This window comes from Epargyreus clarus, unplaced genomic scaffold (genome assembly GCF_041222505.1).
Source record: "Epargyreus clarus isolate Ecla_fem2 unplaced genomic scaffold, WU_Ecla_fem_2.2 ptg000016l, whole genome shotgun sequence".
In the NCBI taxonomy this organism is placed as follows: Eukaryota; Metazoa; Arthropoda; class Insecta; order Lepidoptera; family Hesperiidae; genus Epargyreus; species Epargyreus clarus.
In genome coordinates, this window is record NW_027332224.1 from 2,654,539 (window position 1) to 2,676,717 (window position 22,179).

Sequence of the window (22,179 nt, forward strand, 5' to 3'; positions counted from 1 at the left end):
TGAAACTAGTTTAAGTTTCGGTCTTAGTAATTTAATTACGTACATTTATCTTCCTTGTGAGCCTTCACTTCACTGTGAGCCTCATACGAAGACTCAAAGTCGCTTAGCGAGCTATGGAGAGAGCTATGCTCGGTATTTCCCTACGCGACAAAATCCGTAACAAGGAAATCCGTAGGAGAACGAAAGTTACCGACATAGGTCTCAAAATAAGCTGAAGTGGCAATGGGCTGACCACATAGTTCGTAGGATAGATAACCGATGGGGTAGGAAGGTCCTCGAATGGAGACCACGTTAGGTAAAAGGAGTACAGGACGCCCCCCGACCAGGTGGACTGATGACCTGAAGCGGACGGGTAACCGCTGGATCCAGATTGCTACGCCACACCGGTCCGGAGTGGCGTAGATTAGGGGAGGCCTATATCCAGCAGTGGACTATTAAAGGCTGATGGATGGATCATTTCCTTGGTTTCGTTATAACAGTTAACTGTATATAGTATATCGATATGATACGATATATTAACGAAAACGGTTTTCACTCATGATATCGGTATATTAACAAGCTTGCAAGATTGCACCACATACTGTTCTCACTATAAATCAATCTAAGGGCATGATCGTGTTGTATATCGGCTACCGATATGAGAATTGAGTGATATTAAATATTGAAAAATGTATGACACGCGTTGATGTCTTTTGTATAGAGCGTAGAACAAAGACATTCGTCATAAAATTTATTAATGCAAGAATGTGTTTTTTATGATTGCAGATATTTAATACAAAGAATATTACATGAATGTTTGTTGACAATGATAAACTTGAAATAAGTATTTTTTACTTATTGTAGACGATAATGAATCGAACAATAACATAAGCCTTTATTAGTTTTTCAGTGACACACACACACACAAATAGAATCGATGTCAACTCATTACTGTCCCACTGCTGAGCACGGGTCTCCTCTCAGAATGAGAAGGATTAGGCCATAGTCCACCGCTGGCAAAGTGCGTGAAGGTAGACTTCACATACCTTTGAGAATATTATTAGTTCTCCATACCCTAAGAGCAATGTTAAACGGAACCCTATTACTAAGCCTCTGCCGTCTGTCCCAGGCATCTACGGAACCGTAATAGATAGACTAACTTAATTTTTTTAATGAGTATGTTTTTTTATAATATAGGAGTAGCAGACGAGCATGCAGTCCACCTGATGGTAATGGCTACTGCCGCCCATGGACATCTGTAATCAACCCCAGATAGGATTAGATATTCCCACCTGAGGTCGGTAACAGATGCGCCGCTACCCCTGAGGACTAAGCTGGAACGCCTCGAAAAAGTCTGTCTTCCTTACCACACCCTTCAAACCGGAACACAGCAGCGCCTAACACTGCTGTTATTAGGTAGAAATAGGTGTGGCGGTGGTGCCGCCGGAGTCGAACCACAAAGGTTCTACCACCTTCGACGTATAAGGGTGACCGCTATAACAACAATTACTATTTTAAGGTTTCCTCAGGTGTTCTTATACGCATAATTTGGAAATGTTAGCACTACTTCGGCCATCAAATTGAATCAATTAAATTTTTTTTTACTCCACGATTAAATTCCTTTATTTCTGTCCAAAAATATAATACGTAGTTATTTAATAAAACTATAGATATGTATATAAACAACATTCTAAACTAAACTATATATATTATACACCTAAATAAAAAACTTTATAAAAATACTAACTATAAAATTGACTAATTAATTGACTCAATAACACACAATACAAATTACGTTTAAACCACTGAACCAGATTGCACTACACTAATGTGCCCAGACAACATTTCATTACATATTAGCAGTTAATGGCAGTGGTTTTTACAGAATGATCATCTAACGCAACCTCACCGATTGATCTATTACCTACTTCAGATGAAGAAAGATTCGAACAAAAACTTAAGTGCGCGATTATCAATTGCTGTTTGCTACATAAAGCCTATAGAGTATACAGCCTGTTAGTGCACGGTTGCGAACGTGGGGGCCCACTGCTGGGCTCTTCCCACAATAAGAGGAGGGTTAGAGGTAGAAAAGAAGGTAGAGTCCGCGTCAAACTGCTAGTCCGCTCCGAATACAGAAACGAGTCGGGTTGCAATAGCAAATTGTAGATATTAGCGGGACGAAGACAGCGCGGGATGCCCCCAGCACCCTCCGATGCCCGCTCTCGCCCGCGGGTACATAGCTGCGTTAGTGTGCCCTTACGTTGCTACGGAGTATATGCTTGTAGTTGTGTTCGACCGCATTGGCTCACTGACTACACCTGCGCGCAACAACTACAGAGCGGACTTGAAGTTTGGCGCGGATTATACTATGCTAAACATAAAACGTGTTTGGTCCTACTTCATGGCTGCGATCATAAAGTCCCTCATCACCTAATCATAAACTGTTGGGCATGCCTTCCCAGAAGTTGAGGCTTTGAGGCAGTAAAAGGTGACGGTGGTAGAACCCTTTGTAGGTCGACTCAGGAGGTTCAACCATCACAGATACTTCTATATATAACAACAGTTTTAAGCGTTGTCGTGTTCTGATTTGAAATGTGTTGTAAGGGAGACATACTTATCTAAGACCTTTTAAAATAGTCCTCAGGGGGTAACAACGCATCCGTGACCGACCTCAAGTAGGTCTCTAATCTTATCTGAGGTTGATTACAGATTTTCTTGGGCAGTAGTGGCCAGTAAACAACATACTCCTTGCAAATACATTACTCCTTTAATATAATAAAAAAAAGTTTAAAAAATTATAGATGCGTGCTTGGGATTCGAACCCCGACCTCACCTGAGTGGCTCAATTTCAACATCAAAACATTGACCATATCTGCTATGATGGGATCATAATTAGACATAAAAAATCTAATAACAAATCGATCAGCGTGAAAGTTTCGTTAATTTGGATTTTGATTGAACCCAGCGGGCGCCGGTTGGGTGGTACTCACACATAGACAGTGTACGACAAGTGATAACGCACACATGCGCGATGTGTTGTTGACCCTGTGTTCAGGGAACTGAGCGCGGAACTACCTCTGTGAAAGTAATACTGATAAATCTATTTCTGCCTTCACATTATTGTGTGGTTGAACTTTACATGAGGTCCGACGTTCGAATCCAAGGCACTGTTTTTCAGAGTTATATGCGTATTAGAAGGTAAAAAATGAAGGTAAAAATAAAAGGTAAAAACCATGCATCATACACATAAAGCCGTCAGATGTGCAGTTTTATGCAACTAACTTCAGGTTATCACGATATCTTGAGATAACTCGTGGTTTAATTCGCTTTGTAAATTAAAAAGCCGACGAAATAAACGGACTTTTGTTGTAATTAAGAAATAAAATATAATAAACAGAATTTTGTTGCAAATTTACACTGTAATCAACCCCAGATAGGATTAGGATTAGGAAAGATTGCAGTCCATCTGATGGTAAGTGGCTACTGCCGTGGACATCTGTAGTCAACCCCAGATAGGATTAAAGTCTTACCGGTGGTCGGCCACATATTTTTATTATATAGGAGTAGCAGTCGTGCATGCAGTCCACCTGATGGTAAGTGGCTACTGTCGCCTATGGTCATCTGCAATCAACTCCAGATAGGATTCCATTCCTACCTGTGGTTGGTCACAATGCGTTACCGCTAATGACTAAGCTGGAACGCCTCGGAAAAGTATGTCTGGCTTACCACACCCTTGAAACCAGAACACAGCAGCGCTTAACACTGCGAAGCTAACACTTTCTTAAAGCGATGGCCAAAAATTATGAGGAAGGATCCCAACATACTTGAGAAATCTTAAAAAAAACAAAAGTTGTCAGTGGTGTGATGTCTACCAATACTTGACTAGCTTGTGCACTATGCCCTAAAAGGCTCCAACTCTGAGAAGAGATCCCTGTCCAGCAGTAGTAGACAATTGAGGCTGTATGAGCATCCTGCCTGAAGCATTCTACATTGCACCGTGTGAAGTAACCTCTAGGCCTTGTCCAGTTGTGTGTAAAATCTATACCCAGTGGGATATAAAGAGGTTATAGTTATGGGATACTTATAACTATCAGGGGAAATGGGGCGTTCGAAGTTAGTTCTATAGCATCTATGAGTGACCTTAGAATGTATTATCAAGTTCTGTTACTATCTGAGTGAAAGTTTTGTATATAACATAGGAGTAGCAGACGAGCATGCAGTCCACCTAAGTAGCCTCTGACGACCACAGTACCTGAGGTCGGTCACAGATGCGTCGCTACTCTCGAGGATTAAGTGGAATGCCTCAGACACGTATGTCTCCCTTACCACACCCTTCAAACTAGAACATAGCAGCGCTTAACACTGCTGTTATAACATAAATAGGTGTGGCGGTGTCGCCGGAGTCGAACCACAGCGGCTTCTTCCGGTCTCCATCTACTACATGAGATGTACTGCAACCTCGTTTACTGATTGAATTACTTAAAAAATCAATTGCGCAATAAGTCAAAACGCTTTTGGATTATCGAAACGATAGTAGGCGGCTAATGCACATAAAACAACCAATACAACTGTAATATAATTGTAGCTTAGACGCGTAAGGTGTCGTTCAAAGCGACGCGTCTTATAGGGAGCGGATACAGGAATAAAATTACAATACAGACTATAAATTATGATAAAACGAACAACTTAACTGTGTTAACTGTGACTAATCTTGTAAATTAATATAATAATTAATTGTACAAGTCATTATAAATTTGCATGCCTTGACAGGTGGAATTTGGCGAACCTATTCTATTACCTATTATATTATGTATTACCTAAGATATTATGTTCGCTTTCTACTATCAATATTTATTATCCTGTCATTTGCTTCATGTGTTTGTGCTTATTTCTCTTTTTGTTGTTTGTGTATTATATTAACTATACTATGTTTAATATTCCTTCCCTAACTTGCCTAACATACACACTTCCCACTTTCCTCACTACCCTCCTTACCTTTTCCATGCATAGGTTGTCTGGAAGAGATCGCTGCTTAGCGATAAGGCCGCCTATTGCATACAATTAACTAATATAATTGTGTACTATTGTTATGTTCTATTGAAGTGTGCAATAAAGAATATCTATCTATCTATCTATCTACCGTCGATCAATTGTACCTATCCATTTTCAGGCAATAAATGATTTGAATTTGAATTTGAACTTAACTACTTAAATTATAGGCAATGTTACTCCAACGATATAGACGAATCTAACGATACCTCATATGTCAAAATGTGCCAAGCCGTTTTGGATGCAGAAACGGCAAATATGATACATGCGTTAGAAAAACATTACCCTGCGCAGTCCAGTTCAAAGAAAATTAAAGATGCTATTTTGATTTTTTATCGTCACAGTAATTTTACTGTGATATTCGAGGAAATAAAAAAAATGTTATATAGCAGTTTTACATAAAAATGCTATGTTACCTAAAAATTCAAGTCATTCCATCGATTTATTTTTGAAATTTTCGGAAACACAATGTGAGTTAAATGTGGCATGGCAATCAAAACATGAAAGCTTACACTTTTACCTCAATAGATGGACTAAGAGGGTGCTTTAGGAATCGAACCAATATGTACGTCAATTTTCTCCCTATACTTACGGCGTTTCTTACATAAAAAGTTCAAATAATTTCGGTAATTGCAAACACGTGTATGTTTGGACGCATCCTTATTCCTATTTCGTTGTGCTGCTTAAAACTGGATAAATATAGTCCTCCTGTAAAGGTCGCCACCACCTCGGATTAGCGTCCAAATTTCAAAGACCTACCTATACCTACTTTGGTGGCAGATAAAACTAAAATGTTAACTAAGCGATAAAAATAATAGAATGTAACTGTATCACTCGTTCGAATTAATTAACATACAGGTGACTTATAATGTCGTACGTCAACTTTTTCGAATGGGTATTAGCCAAAATCGCGCTTCCTACCCGCCCTTGGGAGAAACCAGTTACTTTTTTCATGCACACTATGTATTTCATAGCACGTGCGTTGAGTATAAAAGCTGGCGATAACGAAATGAGAGCATTCAGTAGCCTTCGAGCAGTCTGTAACAGAAGTGCAAGATGAGAGTTCTGGTTAGTTGAACTCTTGAATTGATCAATACTTGTATTTGTGTAGTGAACAGTGTAGTGATCAGTGACGTCATTAATTGGATTACAATTTAACGTGGATTTTGTGTTCGCAGATTGTCGCCGCCGCTTTCCTCGCCTGCGCCGCAGCCGCGCCCTCCGGCGCCCTGCTGGCCGCACCCTACGGCCATGGCCTCATCGGTCATGCCGCTCCCCTGGCTGTGGCCCACGCCGCTCCCCTAGCGGTCGCCCACGCCGCCCCCCTCGCAGTTGCCCACGCCATCGCTCCCGCCGCGCCCACCATCTCCTCTGGTGACATCCAAGGTGCCGCCATCGACGCCCATGTCGTAGCTTCCGACCATGCCCGCGCCGCCATCGACCAGGCCTCCGAACTGCAGGGACAGGCCATCAACGCTGCCGAGAGCCACTCCTGGCAAGCCGTAGATGCCGTGAAGACCGCTGAGGCCGCGTTAGACGGTGCTGCCGCTGGTGCCGCCCCCGTGCTCTCTAAGCAACTGGCCGGTCACGTCGCCTACGCCGCCCCCGTGGTAGCTGGACACGCCGCCTACGCCGCTCCCGCCGTGGTCGCCAGCCACGCTGCCTACGCCGCCCCCGCTGTGGTCGCTGGCCATGCCGCCTACGCCGCTCCCGCTGTGGTAGCTGGCCACGCTGCGTACGCCGCCCCCGCTCTGGCCGGTCACTACGCCGGCAGCTCCTCGGTGTCCACCCAGTCCCTCTCCCAGACCCACCCCGCCCCCGTGGTGCACGCCCCCGTCGCGTACGCCGCGCACGGTCTCGCTCACGGCATCGCGCACGCTTGGTAAACTGTGATAGCCTCTTTAGAACCAACACAATTTTTGGAATGTTATTTAAATAAAATATTTGTACAGTCAAAGGCGAGGAAGTGTGAATAAATACAAAAACAACGACTTTTGTACTTCTCTGTTCATAAATACCCTAAACTCCCCTATTTTCTTCAATTAGAATAAATGTGTCAACTTTTTCTGTTACTAATATGCCAATGGTTTAATACCAAAAAGGCGGTTCCAAGTAGGTTTTGGGATCCATGAAATTATGTCGTTCAAATCCGGAGTATAACAGCAGACTTCCTTGCGGTAGAAATAGATGAAGGAATGTCTCAGTATATGTTTAGTCCAAAAAAAAACCGCTTGTTTGTTTATAGATCGTACTTCCTGTATCAGCTCAAGCGAATGTTAATGTTAAAAACAAGTACGTCATGCGGACACCTAAATTAAAATTGGATACATGACATTCATGCTTGATACATTAATATACTAATGTGTTAATTTTTAAGGAAACTTGAATTCACATGATAAACCTAGCAATTTTTCTTCGATTTATCTAAAGCATTCGATTATGTACAACATAAAAGTTTGCTCAATGTCATAGAAAATAATTATATAGAAATATGTAAATAGACGGGTTCTTATATAATCCAAACCGTTAAATTGAAGATGTATTAACTGCATTAATAAATAAAAATGGAGCTGCGTCGGAACAATAGGCGTTCCACAAGGGGTTATATCTGACATGCGTGTTTCTGCTTTCATTATAATCCATAGAGTTCCGGATTCGAACCCAGATGACGCAGGTGAAGTTAGATTTGTTCTTTGTATGGAAGTTAGTGTTTTTTCAAGTCAAATCAAAACATTTCTTTCGCTCTTTTGAATGTCTATATACCTACCACAGCTTCGCGAGATGTTTCGTTACGGAAAATTGATACGACTTTTTTCTTTTTGGATTGTTTTCAAAGTAACCAAAAATTAGGGTATAATATTATTTTTTGTACCGTCACAAATTATTTAATTTTGATTTGATTTGTGTAGGGAAGGCAAGGGCCTGTCTCTCTCGGGACGTGGTTGGGTGCTATTACTGTAGGTAATAGTGGCACTCATGAAATGAGCGTACAAGATCCACACACATTGACTTTACCCCTGCATTATTAAATAACATTGTAGTAGCAAGCTAGCAGCCCCCGTAGACATCTGTAATCAACACCATATAAGATAAGATTCCTACCTGACGTTCGTTACAGATGCGCCGCTACCCAGAGGCCTAACCTGGAATGCCTCGGGAAAGTATGTCTCCAGTACCAGAACACAGCAGCGCGTAACACTTTTGTTACTAAGTAGAAGTAGGTGTGGCGGTGGCATTTTGTAACTAAATACGTTAACAAATCTAGAAATTCGATTAAAATCTACTTCTCAGTGTGGTATCTATTTAAAATTTCGAAAGTGTATGTAGTACGAATAACAATAAAATAAGTTGGTGATAGTCAGTAAATAGTGGAATTCTTCATTATTGTTCTTCGTAAAGGAGTAGCCGATTAGAGTTTTATTGAATGTTCTACAGTCCCACTGCTGGGCATGAGTCTCAGGTAAGTGAATATCAGGCATATAGATTTCATGATGTATCCGTTTAACGTTTAAGCAAGTTATAATAAATTACTAATACGCACATAACTGGAATATCACAGTTGCGTGCCTGGGATTTTAACCTCGGACCTCCCGAATGAGAGGCCGTATCTAATCACTACGTTACCACTGCTTCTATGAAACTGCTTAGAAATAAAGTTGTTCTTTAGAAATATTTAAACGCGGTAATCCGTTTTCATTCGAACGCTTCCTTATTTCTATTGCAATAGGCGTCTGGATAAATATAGTATTACAAGGGTTATGCTATTGCATTGCCTATGTAGACAGGCGTCCAGTTTATATAGACACTTGACTATTATTTGTATTGGAATTTAATATAGAAATCAGGTATATTGCTTTTTTAAACTGACAAACTTAATTATGAAAGAAATCATAAATTACGTTGTTTTTAACGTAATCTTCATGTTACTAAAAAACCGAAAAAATACAAAATGTTTAATGAAGACCAAGCAAAAGTTTATTTTGACAAGGATATCTTATTTAGTTGAGTCGTTGCCAATGACTAGCATTTAGGTCCAACTTCCAGTTTTCAAAACATCCCACAATTTTACGTTACGTTTACTCAAACCATTATTCTGTTCCGTTTGCTTTGCTAGTAGGCTGAGTAGACGTAACAATAAGTAAGTGCTCAAGTCTTTTTGTCTACTTCACATGTTCGCAAAAAAGAGAGATTAATATTATTAAGATTAAATTAAGAAAAATATTTTTATCTTATTTACACTATTCTTAATTCAAATTTTAAAACATTTATTTTCTATTTTTTAGTTGGATTTTCTATAAAAAGTGTATTTTTTTAGTTTTTTTAAACTATTATTTATTTTTCATTTTTTGGTCAAATTTTTTATAAAAGCGTATTTTTTAGTTTTTTTAACTATTATTTATTCCACAATTATACAATTTACTGTTCCTTAATTTATTACTAGATTTAAATTTATTTTCTACTTTTTAGTTGATTTATCATAAAAGCGTGTTTTTTAGTTTTTTGAACTATATTTATTATATATATAGATTGCCATCGAAGGCATAAAAGAAGTCCAAATTTCAACTTAATCAGTTAACGCTGATTATTGATAATCAATCTATCCAATGTTTTACTTATCAAAAATCGAAATTTGTCAAGTTTAGTATATCGAAAGTATCAAATTTCGATCACGATTGGTCTACCAAAAATAGCATAGGTTGATTTATTTATATCGGGCGTAAGTGGATACACTTAGTTAAAAACTTCGTCACAAGGTATGACGCTTACATACTAACAAGTTACTGGACAGCTTTTAAAATGACGTAGCAACGCATGTCTAGTCCAATTTCTGACAGTGTGTCTGTCAACTTCGAACTGTGCTTCCTTCCTGCCCTTGGGTGAAAACCAGTTACTCTTTCAAGTTAATTAATTTAAAAATACGTTCGGTGATATTATAAAAGCACGCACCGACGTATTGAGAGCATTCAGTAGCCTTCGAGCAGTCTGTCACAGAAGTGCACGATGAGAGTTCTGGTTAGTTGAGCCTTTAGACCTCTAGATTGTTACGTGAACAGTGTTGTGTGATGTGACTACGTCAAACGGATTGGATTACAATTCTAATTTGGATTTTGTGTTTCACAGATTGTCGCCGCCGCTTTCCTCGCCTGCGCCGCAGCCGCGCCCTCCGGCGCCCTGCTGGCTGCACCCTACGGCCATGGCCTCATCGGCCATGCTGCCCCCTACGCTCATGGCCTCATCGGTCATGCTGCTCCCCTGGCTGTGGCCCACGCCATCGCCCCCGCCGCGCCCACCATCTCCTCCGGTGACATCCACGGTGCCGCCATCGACGCTCACGTTGTGGCTTCCGACCACGCCCGCGCCGCTATCGACCAGGCCTCCGAACTGCAGGGACAGGCCATCAACGCTGCCGAGAGCCACTCCTGGCAAGCCGTAGATGCCGTGAAGACCGCTGAGGCCGCGTTGGACGGTGCTGCCGCTGGCGCCGCCCCCGTGCTCTCTAAGCAACTGGCCGGTCACGTCGCCTACGCCGCCCCCGTGGTAGCTGGACACGCCGCCTACGCTGCTCCCGCCGTGGTCGCCAGCCACGCCGCCTACGCCGCTCCCGCTGTAGTAGCTGGCCACGCTGCGTACGCCGCCCCCGCTCTGGCCGGTCATTACGCCGGCAGCTCCTCGGTGTCCACCCAGTCCCTCTCCCAGACCCACCCCGCCCCCGTGGTGCACGCCCCCGTCGCGTACGCCGCGCACGGTCTCGCTCACGGCATCGCGCACGCTTGGTAAACTGTGATAGCCTCTTTACAACCAACACAATTTTAGGAATGTTATTTAAATAAAATATTTGTGCAGTCAAAGGCGAGGAAGTGTGAATAAATACAAAAACACCGATATGTTTACTTTTTTCTTCATAAATACCTTAAACTGGCCCATTTTCTCCAATTAGAAGATGTGTAAACTTTTTCAGTCATTAACGTTAATCCTTTAACACTCAATTAGCGATCACTATTATTTTTTGGGTTTCATGAAATTTGGTGTTCAAACCTGAAATATAACAGCAGACTTTTTGATGGTAGATATATATGAAGGAGATATTGTCTCAATATATAAGTAGTGTAGTTGTTGAGTCCAGAAAAAAAATCGGGTCGTTTGTTTATAGATCTTGCTTCCTATACCAGCTAAATTGGATACATGACATTCATGCTTGCCGAAGGATGAGGTTTCATCTACACCAACTGGACCCGTGGCGGTCCTCCACGGTTCGGTTTGCATGATTATTTTTGCCGCGTACATGTAAAATGAAAAATGAACTTTGTCCTGAGGTATTCCCTCACGACTATGACATGGGGCTCTTGAAGAGGGGTGTAACAAGAGCTCTCCTTCAAAGCCGGCGATGCTCTGGTGTTGCAAATGTCCATAGGCGACGGTGACCTCTTTCCACAAGGTAGCGAGTCTGCCTTATCGTTAGGTTAATATAAAAAAAAAAAAAATGCTTGATACATGAATATACTAAATACGAATGTCGTCTTAATTTTTAAGCGAATTCACATGATCAATCTAATAATTTTTCTTTGATTTATCTAAAGCATTTGACAATGTGCATCACAATTTTTTCTCAATGAATAAGAAAATTACTACGCAGACATCAGTAATATACGGGATTTTACCTAATCTAAACCGTCAAATTTAAGATGAATAAACTACATCAATAAAAAGTGGCTTCGTCAGAACAATCGGCGTTCCACAAGGACGTAAATCTGATCTGCGTGTTTCAATAGCGGACTGATGCAAAGTTCCGGATTAACTTCCAGGTGAGGTGGAAGTTAGTGTTATCATCATTATATGCACGTATAAGAGGCGAGTACACGGAACTCTAATATGGGTTATATTATATACAACACACATAGATTGGAACTTCTATAGAACGAAAAACCTGTAATATTTACAGAAAACCTGTTAGTGGTGACAGTAGCAGACGAGCATGCAGTCCACCTGATGGTAAGTGGCTACTGCCGCTCATGGACATCCGTAATCAACCCTAGATTAGATTAGGTATTCCTACCTGAGTTCGGCCACAGATGTGCCGCTACCCCTGAGGACTAAGCTGGAACGGATCGGAAAAGTCTGTTTCCCTTACCACACCCTTCAAACCAGAACACAGTAGCGCTCAACACTACTGTTACTAGGCAGAAGTACGTGTGGTTCGGATGCCTCAGGAGTCGAACTACACAGGGGCCTACCACCTAATCACATCATTACGCTACATCTAAAGAACTCCGAATTAGTATCCAAAATAAAATAAAAAAACTCTTTGCACTATTATTTCGTAACTAAATACGTTAACAAATCTAGGAATTACATTAAAATCTACTTCAAAATACCGTATCTATTTAAAATGTCGCAAGTGTATGTAGTATGAATAACAATAAAATAAGTTAGTGATAGACAGTAGATAGTGGAATTCTTCAATGATTGTCTAGAAAAATTGAGTTCGGAATTACTCAGTTTTAATTTGATTTTATGGAACCTTTTACTGCTCGGCAACAGGCGCGGTCCCGGTGGGGGGGTGGGTCTCAGGAATCATCACCCCCTCGAAAAACCGACGACTCGCACTTGGTCATGTTTTGTGGGGAAACCATACATGAAACCCTCTCTGCTGCGGAGGTAGCGGAGAGGATATGCCGGACATACAATATATAATCTTTATATATATATATTTCTTATGTGCGTGTGTATGTCACTGAACTCCTCCTAAACGACTGGACTGATTTTGATGAAATTTGTTGTGTGTGTTCAAGGGGACTTGAGAATGGTTTAGATTCACAATTAAGTCCGTGGGCAAAGGTTTTTTTAATTATTTTTTAATTCGTAAGTAGTTATAGAATCGGAAACTATGCATTTGATCAAGTGATGATCTGAAGCAAAGTTGTTGTCCAAGAGCCCACGAGGGTTTGGGAGTTGGTAAGACCAATTTTCGACAGATGACACCACTGTCATTCCAATGCAGGTACAAATTTTCGTTTTCGTTTTATGTATGTCTATAGGTTGTCTGGAAGAAATCGCTACTTAGCGATAAGACCGCCTATTGCATACTGTTTGACCTGTGTATGTATTTTGCTATTATTTAAATTCAACTGTAAGTGTGCAATAAAGAGTATTCTATCTATCTAGGTCATATTATTTCTTTAAAATGCGGGCGAAGCCGCGGGCACCACTAGTAAAATATAAATGTATGATGAGTTAGAAAAAGTGGTCTTATTTAATTAAAATTCTACTGTGTCCAAAATTGTATGCTGCGATCGCTCCTGCCGGGCACGGGTCTTCTTTAAAAGTAAGATAATATCAGGTTCACTACCTCGCGAGGTATTCCCGGAGCGCTATGACATGGAGCTCTTCCAAAAAGGAAAGCCGGCGATGCATTGGCGACTCCTCTGGTGTTGCAAAAGTCCATAAGCGACGTTAGCTACTTTCCATCAGGAAGCACATCTGCTTTATCGTAAGGTTCAAATATAAAAAAGGTATAAAGATGTGAAGGTGTTTCCCTTCAGTGTTGCAAGTGATAATTAATTTCTAATACGCACATAACTTCGAAAAGTCACAATCAATGTCTGGGATTGACCCTCGGACCTCCCGAATGAGGTCAAGTCTATAAACACTGCTATCACTACTTCTACAAAATTGATCACAAATATTGAATCGCGATAATCCGTTTTCATTCGAACGCTTCCTTATTTCTATTGCAATAGGCGTCTGGATAAATATAGTACTACAAGGGTTATGCTATTGCATTGCCTATGTAGACAGGCGTCCAGTTTATATAGATCCCTGACTATTATTTGTATCGGAATTTAATATAGAAATCAGGTAACATTGCTTTACTAAATTGACAAAGTTAATAATGAAATATTTCTAAAATTTTCTTGTTTTTTAAAGCAATATTATGTAACGTAATTAATGAAAAAATTCAAAATGTTTAATGAAGACCAAGATATTTAGTAGAGCTGGTACCTTAAGACCAGTATATCAGTCCATCATCAGATCAGCTCAATAATATCATTTTATTGCATTGTCATCGAAGACATAAAAGTAGTTTAAATTTCAGCTAAATCAGTTAACGCCCGTTATTGATAATCAATCTATCCAATGTTTTACTTATCAAAGATCGAGAGATTTGTCAATTTTCATACTTCGAAAGTATCAAATTCCGGTCTCGATTGCTCTATCAAAAATTGCATAGGTAGAATCATTCATATCGGGCGAAGTGTATATATATAGTTAAAAATTTCGTCACAAGGTTTGACCCTTACATACTAACATGGCAAGTTACTAGACAGCTTTTAAAATGACGTAGCAACGCGTGTCTACTCCAATTTCTGACCGTGTATCTGTCAACTTCGAACTATGCTTCCTTCCTGCCCTTGGGTGAAAACCAGTTACTTTTTCAAGTGAATTAATTTAACATTACGTTCGGTGAGAGTATAAAAGCACGCACCGACGTAACGAGAGCATTCAGTAGCCTTCGAGCAGTCTGTAACAGAAGTGCACGATGAGAGTTCTGGTTAGTTGAGCCTTTGGAACTCTAACTTATTACGTGAACAGTGTTGTGTGTAGTGACAATATCAAACGGATTGGATTACGATTATAATTTGGATTTTGTGTTTCACAGATTGTCGCCGCCGCTTTCCTCGCCTGCGCCGCAGCCGCGCCCTCCGGCGCCCTGCTGGCCGCACCCTACGGCCATGGCCTCATCGGCCATGCTGCCCCCTACGCTCATGGCCTCATCGGTCATGCCGCTCCCCTAGCGGTCGCCCACGCCGCCCCCCTCGCAGTTGCCCACGCCATCGCCCCCGCCGCGCCTACCATCTCCTCTGGTGACATCCACGGTGCCGCCATCGACGCTCATGTCGTTGCTTCTGACCACGCCCGCGCCGCTATCGACCAGGCCTCCGAACTGCAGGGACAGGCCATCAACGCTGCCGAGAGCCACTCCTGGCAAGCCGTAGATGCTGTGAAGACCGCTGAGGCTGCGTTGGACGGTGCCGCCGCTGGCGTCGCCCCCGTTCTCGCTAAGCAACTGGCTGGCCACGCTGCCTACGCCGCTCCCGTGGTTGCTGCTCACGCTGCATACGCCGCACCCGCTGTGGTCGCTGGTCACGCCGCTTACGCTGCTCCCGTAGTCGCTGGCCACGCTGCCTACGCCGCCCCTGCTCTGGCCGGTCACTACGCCGGCAGCACCTCGGTGTCCACCCAGTCCCTCTCCCAGACCCACCCCGCCCCTGTGGTGCACGCTCCCATCGCGTACGCCGCGCACGGGCTCGCGCATGGTCTCGGCCACGGCATCGCGCATGGCTGGTAAACTGTGATACCACCTCTAGACACCAACCCATCTTTTTCGAATATAATTTAATTAAAATATTTGTACAGTCATAGGCGAGGAAGTGTAAATAAATCAAATAGTAAATATTAAAAAATCTTGTTTCCTTCCAAATTATTCCTATATTATATTTCCGAACATAATATCTTATATATAAAATTCTCGTGTCACAATGTTAGTTACCGTACTCCTCCGAAACGGTTTTACCGATTTTCACCAAATTTTATATGCATATTCAGTAGGTCTGAGAATCGGCTACTATCTATTTTTCATACCCCTAAGTGATAATGTTCACCCTTAACATTTTTTATCTATATGGCAACAAAATGTTTGCCGAGTCAGCTAGTAGTTATATAATGTCCTATATTTCCGAATTATATACAACCCAAGGCTGCAAGCGATTTTTGAAAAAAAAATAAACAATAGTTCCTTTAAGACTCAAATAGCTCCATCAAATAGACCAAATAAATCCACGGACGTCTTAAGCTTTCCTTAATTTCGAATTGATAACATCATTTTACAAAACCATTGCATATTAGTTTTCGGTAAAAGTGACGAAAGTCCACAATCGAACGCGTCCTTATATCTACGATATTTCGCTATGCTAACAACTGGTCGAGCATGGTCCTGTTGTAAAGGTCGTTTTCCTACGCCCGGTACAGCTATGCGTCCAGTTTATTAAGACCTATTAGTATTGTTGGTCGAAAATGTGTTACACTTAAATGATTTGTTTATTTTTTAATTTTATTGTAAATACGTGACATATTTTTGGGATAAATTATAATTATGTATTTTCTAATTAAATTATGCGTACGTGCATTTAAACCAAATATAATACATGAGTACATTCATACTATTACATAAAACATTGATATGAGTATTATGAGTACGCAAAAGTCTATACCGAAAAAGGAAATGGTAATACATCATTTATGTACCTATCTAGCCAGGATAAAACCTTATGGAGTTTAAACGAGTATAGTATAGAGACGGTCCTAATTTGAAAGTGGTAATTTAAAGGTGGTAGAACCCCTTGTGATTCGACTATGGTGGCGCCACCGCCACACACATTTCTGCCTAATAATAGCAGTGTTAAGCGCTGCCTAGTTCTGGTTTGCAGGGTGTGGTAAAGGTGACATACTTTTCCGAGGCGTTCTGGCTTAGTCCTCAGGAATAGCGGCGCATCTGAGGCAGACCTCAGTTAGGAATCTAATCTTAACTAGCGTTGATGACAGATATCGATGGGTTGCAGTAGCCACTTACCATCAGGTATACTGCCAACTCGTTTAATATATCCATTACATAAAATACAGAGAAACAATAATAAGATATCCATGCAAGCTTCTCACATACATAAGATTTTCGGTACTAAATTACGATACGGGGGCACGACTGTGTATCTTACGAAATACCGTGCGAAAATACCTCGGCATCGCGTGACAGACAAACAAACAAAGCATAATTATATCTATATGCATACTAGAGTGTCACCCGACTTCACTTGCGTGTGGTGTTTAATTAAAAATATATTATTTGTTAGAAATATTAAAGTGGTTTATGATTCTTTTGTTTGAAGTGTAGGTTTATTGAATAGTGAAAACTGTGTCAGAATTTGTTAATACGTATTTTATGCAGAAATATTTTTTCAATATGTTTCAATTTCTAAGGAAATGGTAAGAATATAAATTTATCCCATATTTTATGAATACAACCACATCAAAATATAACTAACCTCTTTTTTATTCAAAAATATTTTGTGTATATACTGGTTTTACTTTTTTATCAATTTTAAGTAATAAATAAGAATGCATGAATGGTAAAAACATAGCCATGGAACTATCTCCCCTGTGCCACATGCTTCAAGCAAAACACTTGGCTATGATTTTATGAAAAACTTAAAGGTAGCAGTCCTACTGGCTTTGAAAATGTTATTTAGTTATTATTTCATGTTTTATTTTTTTATCTAAAATAAATAATTTCGGATTGTTTTGAGTTAATAGAATTAGAATTAGAATAAATAAAAACAATCTTTTTAATTTTATACATTTTTGTCAGTAATTATTTGTATTACAAAAGACATAATTTACATATCGTTGTAATTTTTATATTTAAGGCATAGATTAGTAAAGATACTTCGCCGCCTTGAAATTGAATGAAGCCACAAACGGCTTATTAGTAAGTTCTTTTTTTGAATTCTTGACAAATAAAAACATTTTTAGAGAAAATTTACGAATAAATAACTAATACTGCGTAATTTACATAATAAATAAATAACTATTTCAAATATTTTAGGGACATTTTAGCACGGAGACGTGGCAAAACTTTTTTACGCAACTATTTCAATTCTCAAAACTGGGTCCATTTTCTTGTTAGGAGTGAGTAATCTTTACTAATCTATGATTTAAGGTTACACATACAAACATATTTTTCTATATTAGATAAGAGAGGTCAAGCTAATCTGGCCATCGAGCGACTCAACCAACCGTTGACCTAATGTTTGAAACATTCAGTTATACCTTACTTCACAAATATACCCTTTATTGCTTTGCTCCTAAGGGTCTTATTGCATTGTATCATAATATGACAGTCAATTGCGATATACGCATTAGGGTTTATTATAGAGTCGGTAGGAGGCTTTGTAATGTGTTCTTTTAAGGAAAATTTGTCTTATCTTTTCATAATTAAAGTACAGTTTGAAGGTGGTAGAATCCTTTGTGGTTAACTCCGGCGGCACCACCGCCACACCTATTTCTGTAATAACTGCAGTGTTACGCGCTGATGTGTTCTGGTTTGAAGGGTGTGGTAATGGAGACATACTTTTCTGAGGCGTTCCAGCTTAATCTTCAGGAGTGGCGGTGCATTTGTGGCCGATCTCAGGTAGGAATATCTAATTCTAATCTGGGGTTGATTACAGATTTACATGGGCGGCAGTAGCCACTTACCATCAGGTGGACTGTATGATCGACTGTTTCTTCTAAATAATAAAAATATATATACATATATAAAATGTAAAAAGTAAATACACCACAGTGTATTTACATTTTACATTTTTTATATAGTGTTTTATGTAGTGTTTAGAATATAATGTATGGTCATAACACTCATAACCAATTCTATATACGGTTCAGGTTTAGTGTAATCGGAAACCGTGGCCTAGTGCCAGTTTTAGCGGATATGCGGATCTGAGACCGGAATTACGTCATCAATGGACAAGATGGCCGCGTTCGCTTATCTATCAAGAGCCTTTGGAATTCCTATTAGTTTAGAAATTGAAATTTTATTTGTGTTTTTACTTTTTATGTAATATAAATGGGCAACACAACCTTGACAAAGTGGTCCAGCGTGGTAGACTATGTCTATGAATTCCCACGAGAACGATTTCTTAAGTTGAAGATACTATAAAAAACTGAGAAGCTATCGAGATTAACAGAAAAAAAACTTAAACCGATTTTTAGAGGAAGTTCTCAAAAACTTAATCCATAAGCAGTGGAGTATGGACTTGGAGCTCATATCCGGCATTATATATAAGTATCGAACTGTATATATATAAATGTCTATCCAATCACAGACTGATTCATAATTGCCACACCCAAAATGCTAATAATGGAAACTTGAAATTAGAAAGGGTAATTTTTATACCATTTAGGAAGAATTTTTTCGAAATCAACCCTTGTGGAATCGACGAAAATTAACAAGGAAATATTATGAAATATTGTGTAACACCTTTTTAATTGTACTCATATTTAAGTAGGTAATTTTATCAAAAATTTCAAAGTATCGAGTACGATCATAAATATTTTCGAAAAAGTTTTTTCTTTCATTATTTATTTATGTAAATCACATACGCGTCGCGAAGCACATAATGTCATGTTAATGTATTCTTCAAGCCTAATTATACTTTCATGAGTGTGTTGGACGGCCAATTACATTGTCCTACATCTGCTTCGAAGCTAATTATTTAATCAAACACTAATTAATTCGGGATAACTGCCACCTTATTTTTTAACGGCAGAACGATCGAAAATTGACATAACATTACGATTAAAAAAAGTTACCAACGTCATTTAGTAAGTCCATATTATTTTCCGAACTCGTGTCTGTCAAAAATGCCTTGCTTCCTGCACCCTTCCCGCCCTTGAGAGAGACCAGTTACTTTTTTCAAGCGCGTTCCGTTTCACACCACGCTTTGAGCGGGTATAAAAACCCGCGGCGGCGAAATGAGAGCAATCAGTAGCCTTCGAGCAGTCTACAACAGAAGTGCACGATGAGAGTTCTGGTTAGTTGAACCTTTGAGCCGATTGGGAAAGCGCCTAGCGTTTGTGTTACGTGAAGTGTTGTGTGCAGTGACGTCACCGAACGGAACGGACAACGATTTTAATGTGGATTTTGTGTTCGCAGATTGTCGCCGCCGCTTTCCTCGCCTGCGCCGCAGCCGCGCCCTCCGGCGCCCTGCTGGCCGCACCCTACGGCCATGGCCTCATAGGTCATGCTGCGCCCTACGCCCACGGGCTCGTCGGCCACGCCGCTCCCCTAGCGGTCGCCCACGCTGCCCCTCTGGCCGTCGCCCACGCCGTCGGACCCGCCGCCCCCACCATCTCCCCCGGTGACATCCAGGGTGCCGCCATCGACGCCCACGTCGTCGCCTCCGACCATGTCCGCGCTTCCGCCGACGCCGCCCGCGAATACCACGACCAGGCCTCCGAACTGCAGGGACAGGCCATCAACGCTGCCGAAGACCACTCCTGGCAGGCCGTAGATGCCGTGCAGACCGCCCAGGCTCAGTTGGACGGTGCCGCCGCTGGCGTCGCCCCCGTTCTCGCTAAGCAGCTGGCTGGCCACGTCGCTCCCGTGGTAGGTCATGCCGCGTACGCCGCCCCCGCTGTGGTGGCTGGCCACGCTGCGTACGCCGCTCCTGGCTTGGTCGCCGGTCACGGTGCTTACGCCGCTCCCGCCTTGGTCGGTGGTCACGCCGCGTACGCCGCCCCCGCTCTGGCCGGCCACTACGCCGGCAGCACCTCGGTGGCGACCTCCTCGCTCTCGCAGACCCACCCCGCTCCCGTGGTCCACGCGCCCGTCGCGTACGCCGCGCACGGACTCGCCCACGGCCTCGCTCACGGACACGGCATCGCGCACGGATGGTAAACTGTGATAGCCCTCTTAGATACCAAAAACAAATCTAATACTCAAATGTTTGGAATGTTATTTAATTAAAATCTTTTGTACAGGAAATTTGAGGCGAGGATGTGTGAATAAATGAAATAGTAAATACATAAGCGCATTGTATTATTTCCTTTGTAATTGTAGGTCGATGAAGACGTTAAGTCGATTAAATCGATGCGATAAGATAACAATTTTATAAACTCGATATAAAAAGTAATGAAAACGAGAATAAAACTCATTAAAGCTTAATTCGACCACTTCTTTGTTCGTATTCGTAGTTAAATGTCAGCAGTTAACTTATATGGGTATAACTAGTACATATTTACGTTGTAATGTCAGCTTGACATTTTCGACCTTAAATTGCACCACTTTGAGTGTAATTTATGTGTATAAATATAATTTAGAGCAGTTTCGTCGTAAATAATTAATTATACACGGTAGAGAAGCGGAAATGGGTTGTGTGGGACCTTGGGACTGGATCACTTTTGCCTGTTGCCGTAAAAAACATCACGGAAGTGGACCGCACCTTACAAAAACCTTAATAATCGAAATCAATTTTAATAAGTACATAATGTATTATTATTTGCAATCACGTACTACTTGTTAGTTAACTAGAACATGTAAAGGTAGGTAGGTATTTGAAAGTGGTAGAACCCTTTGTGGTTCCACTCCGGCGGCACCACCGCCACACCTATTTCTGCGACACAACAGCAGTGTTAAACGCTGCTGTGTTCTAGTTTGAAGGGTGTGGTAAGGGAGACATACTTTTTCGAGGCGTTCCAACTTAGTCCTCAGAGGTAGCGGCGCATCTGTGGCCGACCTCAGGTAGGATATCTAATTCTATCTGGGGTTGATTACAGATGTCCACGGGCGGCAGTAGCCACTTGCCAGGGGTTACTCAGGGGCAGCGGCGGAGGAATATCTATCCCTATCTGGGTTTATTTAACAAAGAAAAACTAGAACATACATTACTGTCTTACTTACACTACGTAAACTAATTCTTAGAAATATGTTGTTATAGAATTGTATCTTATAGATAAATTACTTATTAGCCTAGATTACCTAGCGCGCCGCCCCGCGACTTATGGAGTTCGTAACTGGTCTAAGTGAGGCAATATCGGCGGGTTGGTAGTAGGATGGGTGACCATTGGTGGGTGAATACGTTAGATTAAGGCACGTTATACTTTGTCGGACTTAAGAGGCTTACATACATTCAACACGGATTAGCGTTATTGATATTCAATCCATCCTTCTTTTTCTACCAAAGCTCGAAAAATGATTATCGAATAGGAATTACCAAAAATCGATCTTAGACAGGCAAAACATTGGTTAGATAGAATTTTCCCAGCATTGTCCAACAGTGGGCCATAAAAAGTAGTATCCAATGACCAATTATGACCACACGGGCTGTGTTCTTTGTCTAAAAATAAAATCACTTGACATATAACAAAATGTCGTCACCTTGGCTAATAATTGGCCAAGTGCAACTCGAGCTCGCACACTGTGGGTTCCGTATTACCAACATTTTTATATTTTATTTTAGCATTTGTTATTATAGCAGCCACTGATAAATTCATTGTGAAAATTTGAACAGTACCCTTAGTATGAGTTTTTACGTTTTGACA

General features: G+C 41.0%; 5 protein-coding genes across 12 annotated transcripts in view; 4 read left to right on the forward strand and 1 right to left on the reverse strand.

Annotated features, from left to right (window-relative positions):
• The window catches only part of Rbcn-3B (WD repeat-containing protein Rbcn-3B), a 185,362-nt gene that overhangs the window by 34,887 nt on the left and 128,296 nt on the right, over positions 1-22,179 (reverse strand). The gene's annotated exons all lie outside the window — the stretch shown is intronic.
• On the forward strand, positions 5,954-7,019 carry LOC140748576 (uncharacterized). The gene is made up of 2 exons (XM_073081400.1): positions 5,954-6,096; positions 6,207-7,019. The coding sequence occupies exons 1-2, from the start codon at positions 6,085-6,087 to the stop codon at positions 6,912-6,914; spliced, it is 720 nt and encodes a 239-aa protein (XP_072937501.1). The 5' UTR covers positions 5,954-6,084; the 3' UTR covers positions 6,915-7,019.
• Positions 9,939-10,911, forward strand: LOC140748578 (uncharacterized). The gene is made up of 2 exons (XM_073081402.1): positions 9,939-10,041; positions 10,150-10,911. The coding sequence occupies exons 1-2, from the start codon at positions 10,030-10,032 to the stop codon at positions 10,804-10,806; spliced, it is 669 nt and encodes a 222-aa protein (XP_072937503.1). The 5' UTR covers positions 9,939-10,029; the 3' UTR covers positions 10,807-10,911.
• On the forward strand, positions 14,417-15,491 carry LOC140748577 (uncharacterized). Its single transcript, XM_073081401.1, has 2 exons — positions 14,417-14,578; positions 14,687-15,491. Exons 1-2 carry the CDS (start codon positions 14,567-14,569, stop codon positions 15,374-15,376), a joined length of 702 nt encoding a protein of 233 aa, XP_072937502.1. The 5' UTR covers positions 14,417-14,566; the 3' UTR covers positions 15,377-15,491.
• On the forward strand, positions 19,567-20,667 carry LOC140748575 (uncharacterized). The gene is made up of 2 exons (XM_073081399.1): positions 19,567-19,670; positions 19,793-20,667. Exons 1-2 carry the CDS (start codon positions 19,659-19,661, stop codon positions 20,534-20,536), a joined length of 756 nt encoding a protein of 251 aa, XP_072937500.1. The 5' UTR covers positions 19,567-19,658; the 3' UTR covers positions 20,537-20,667.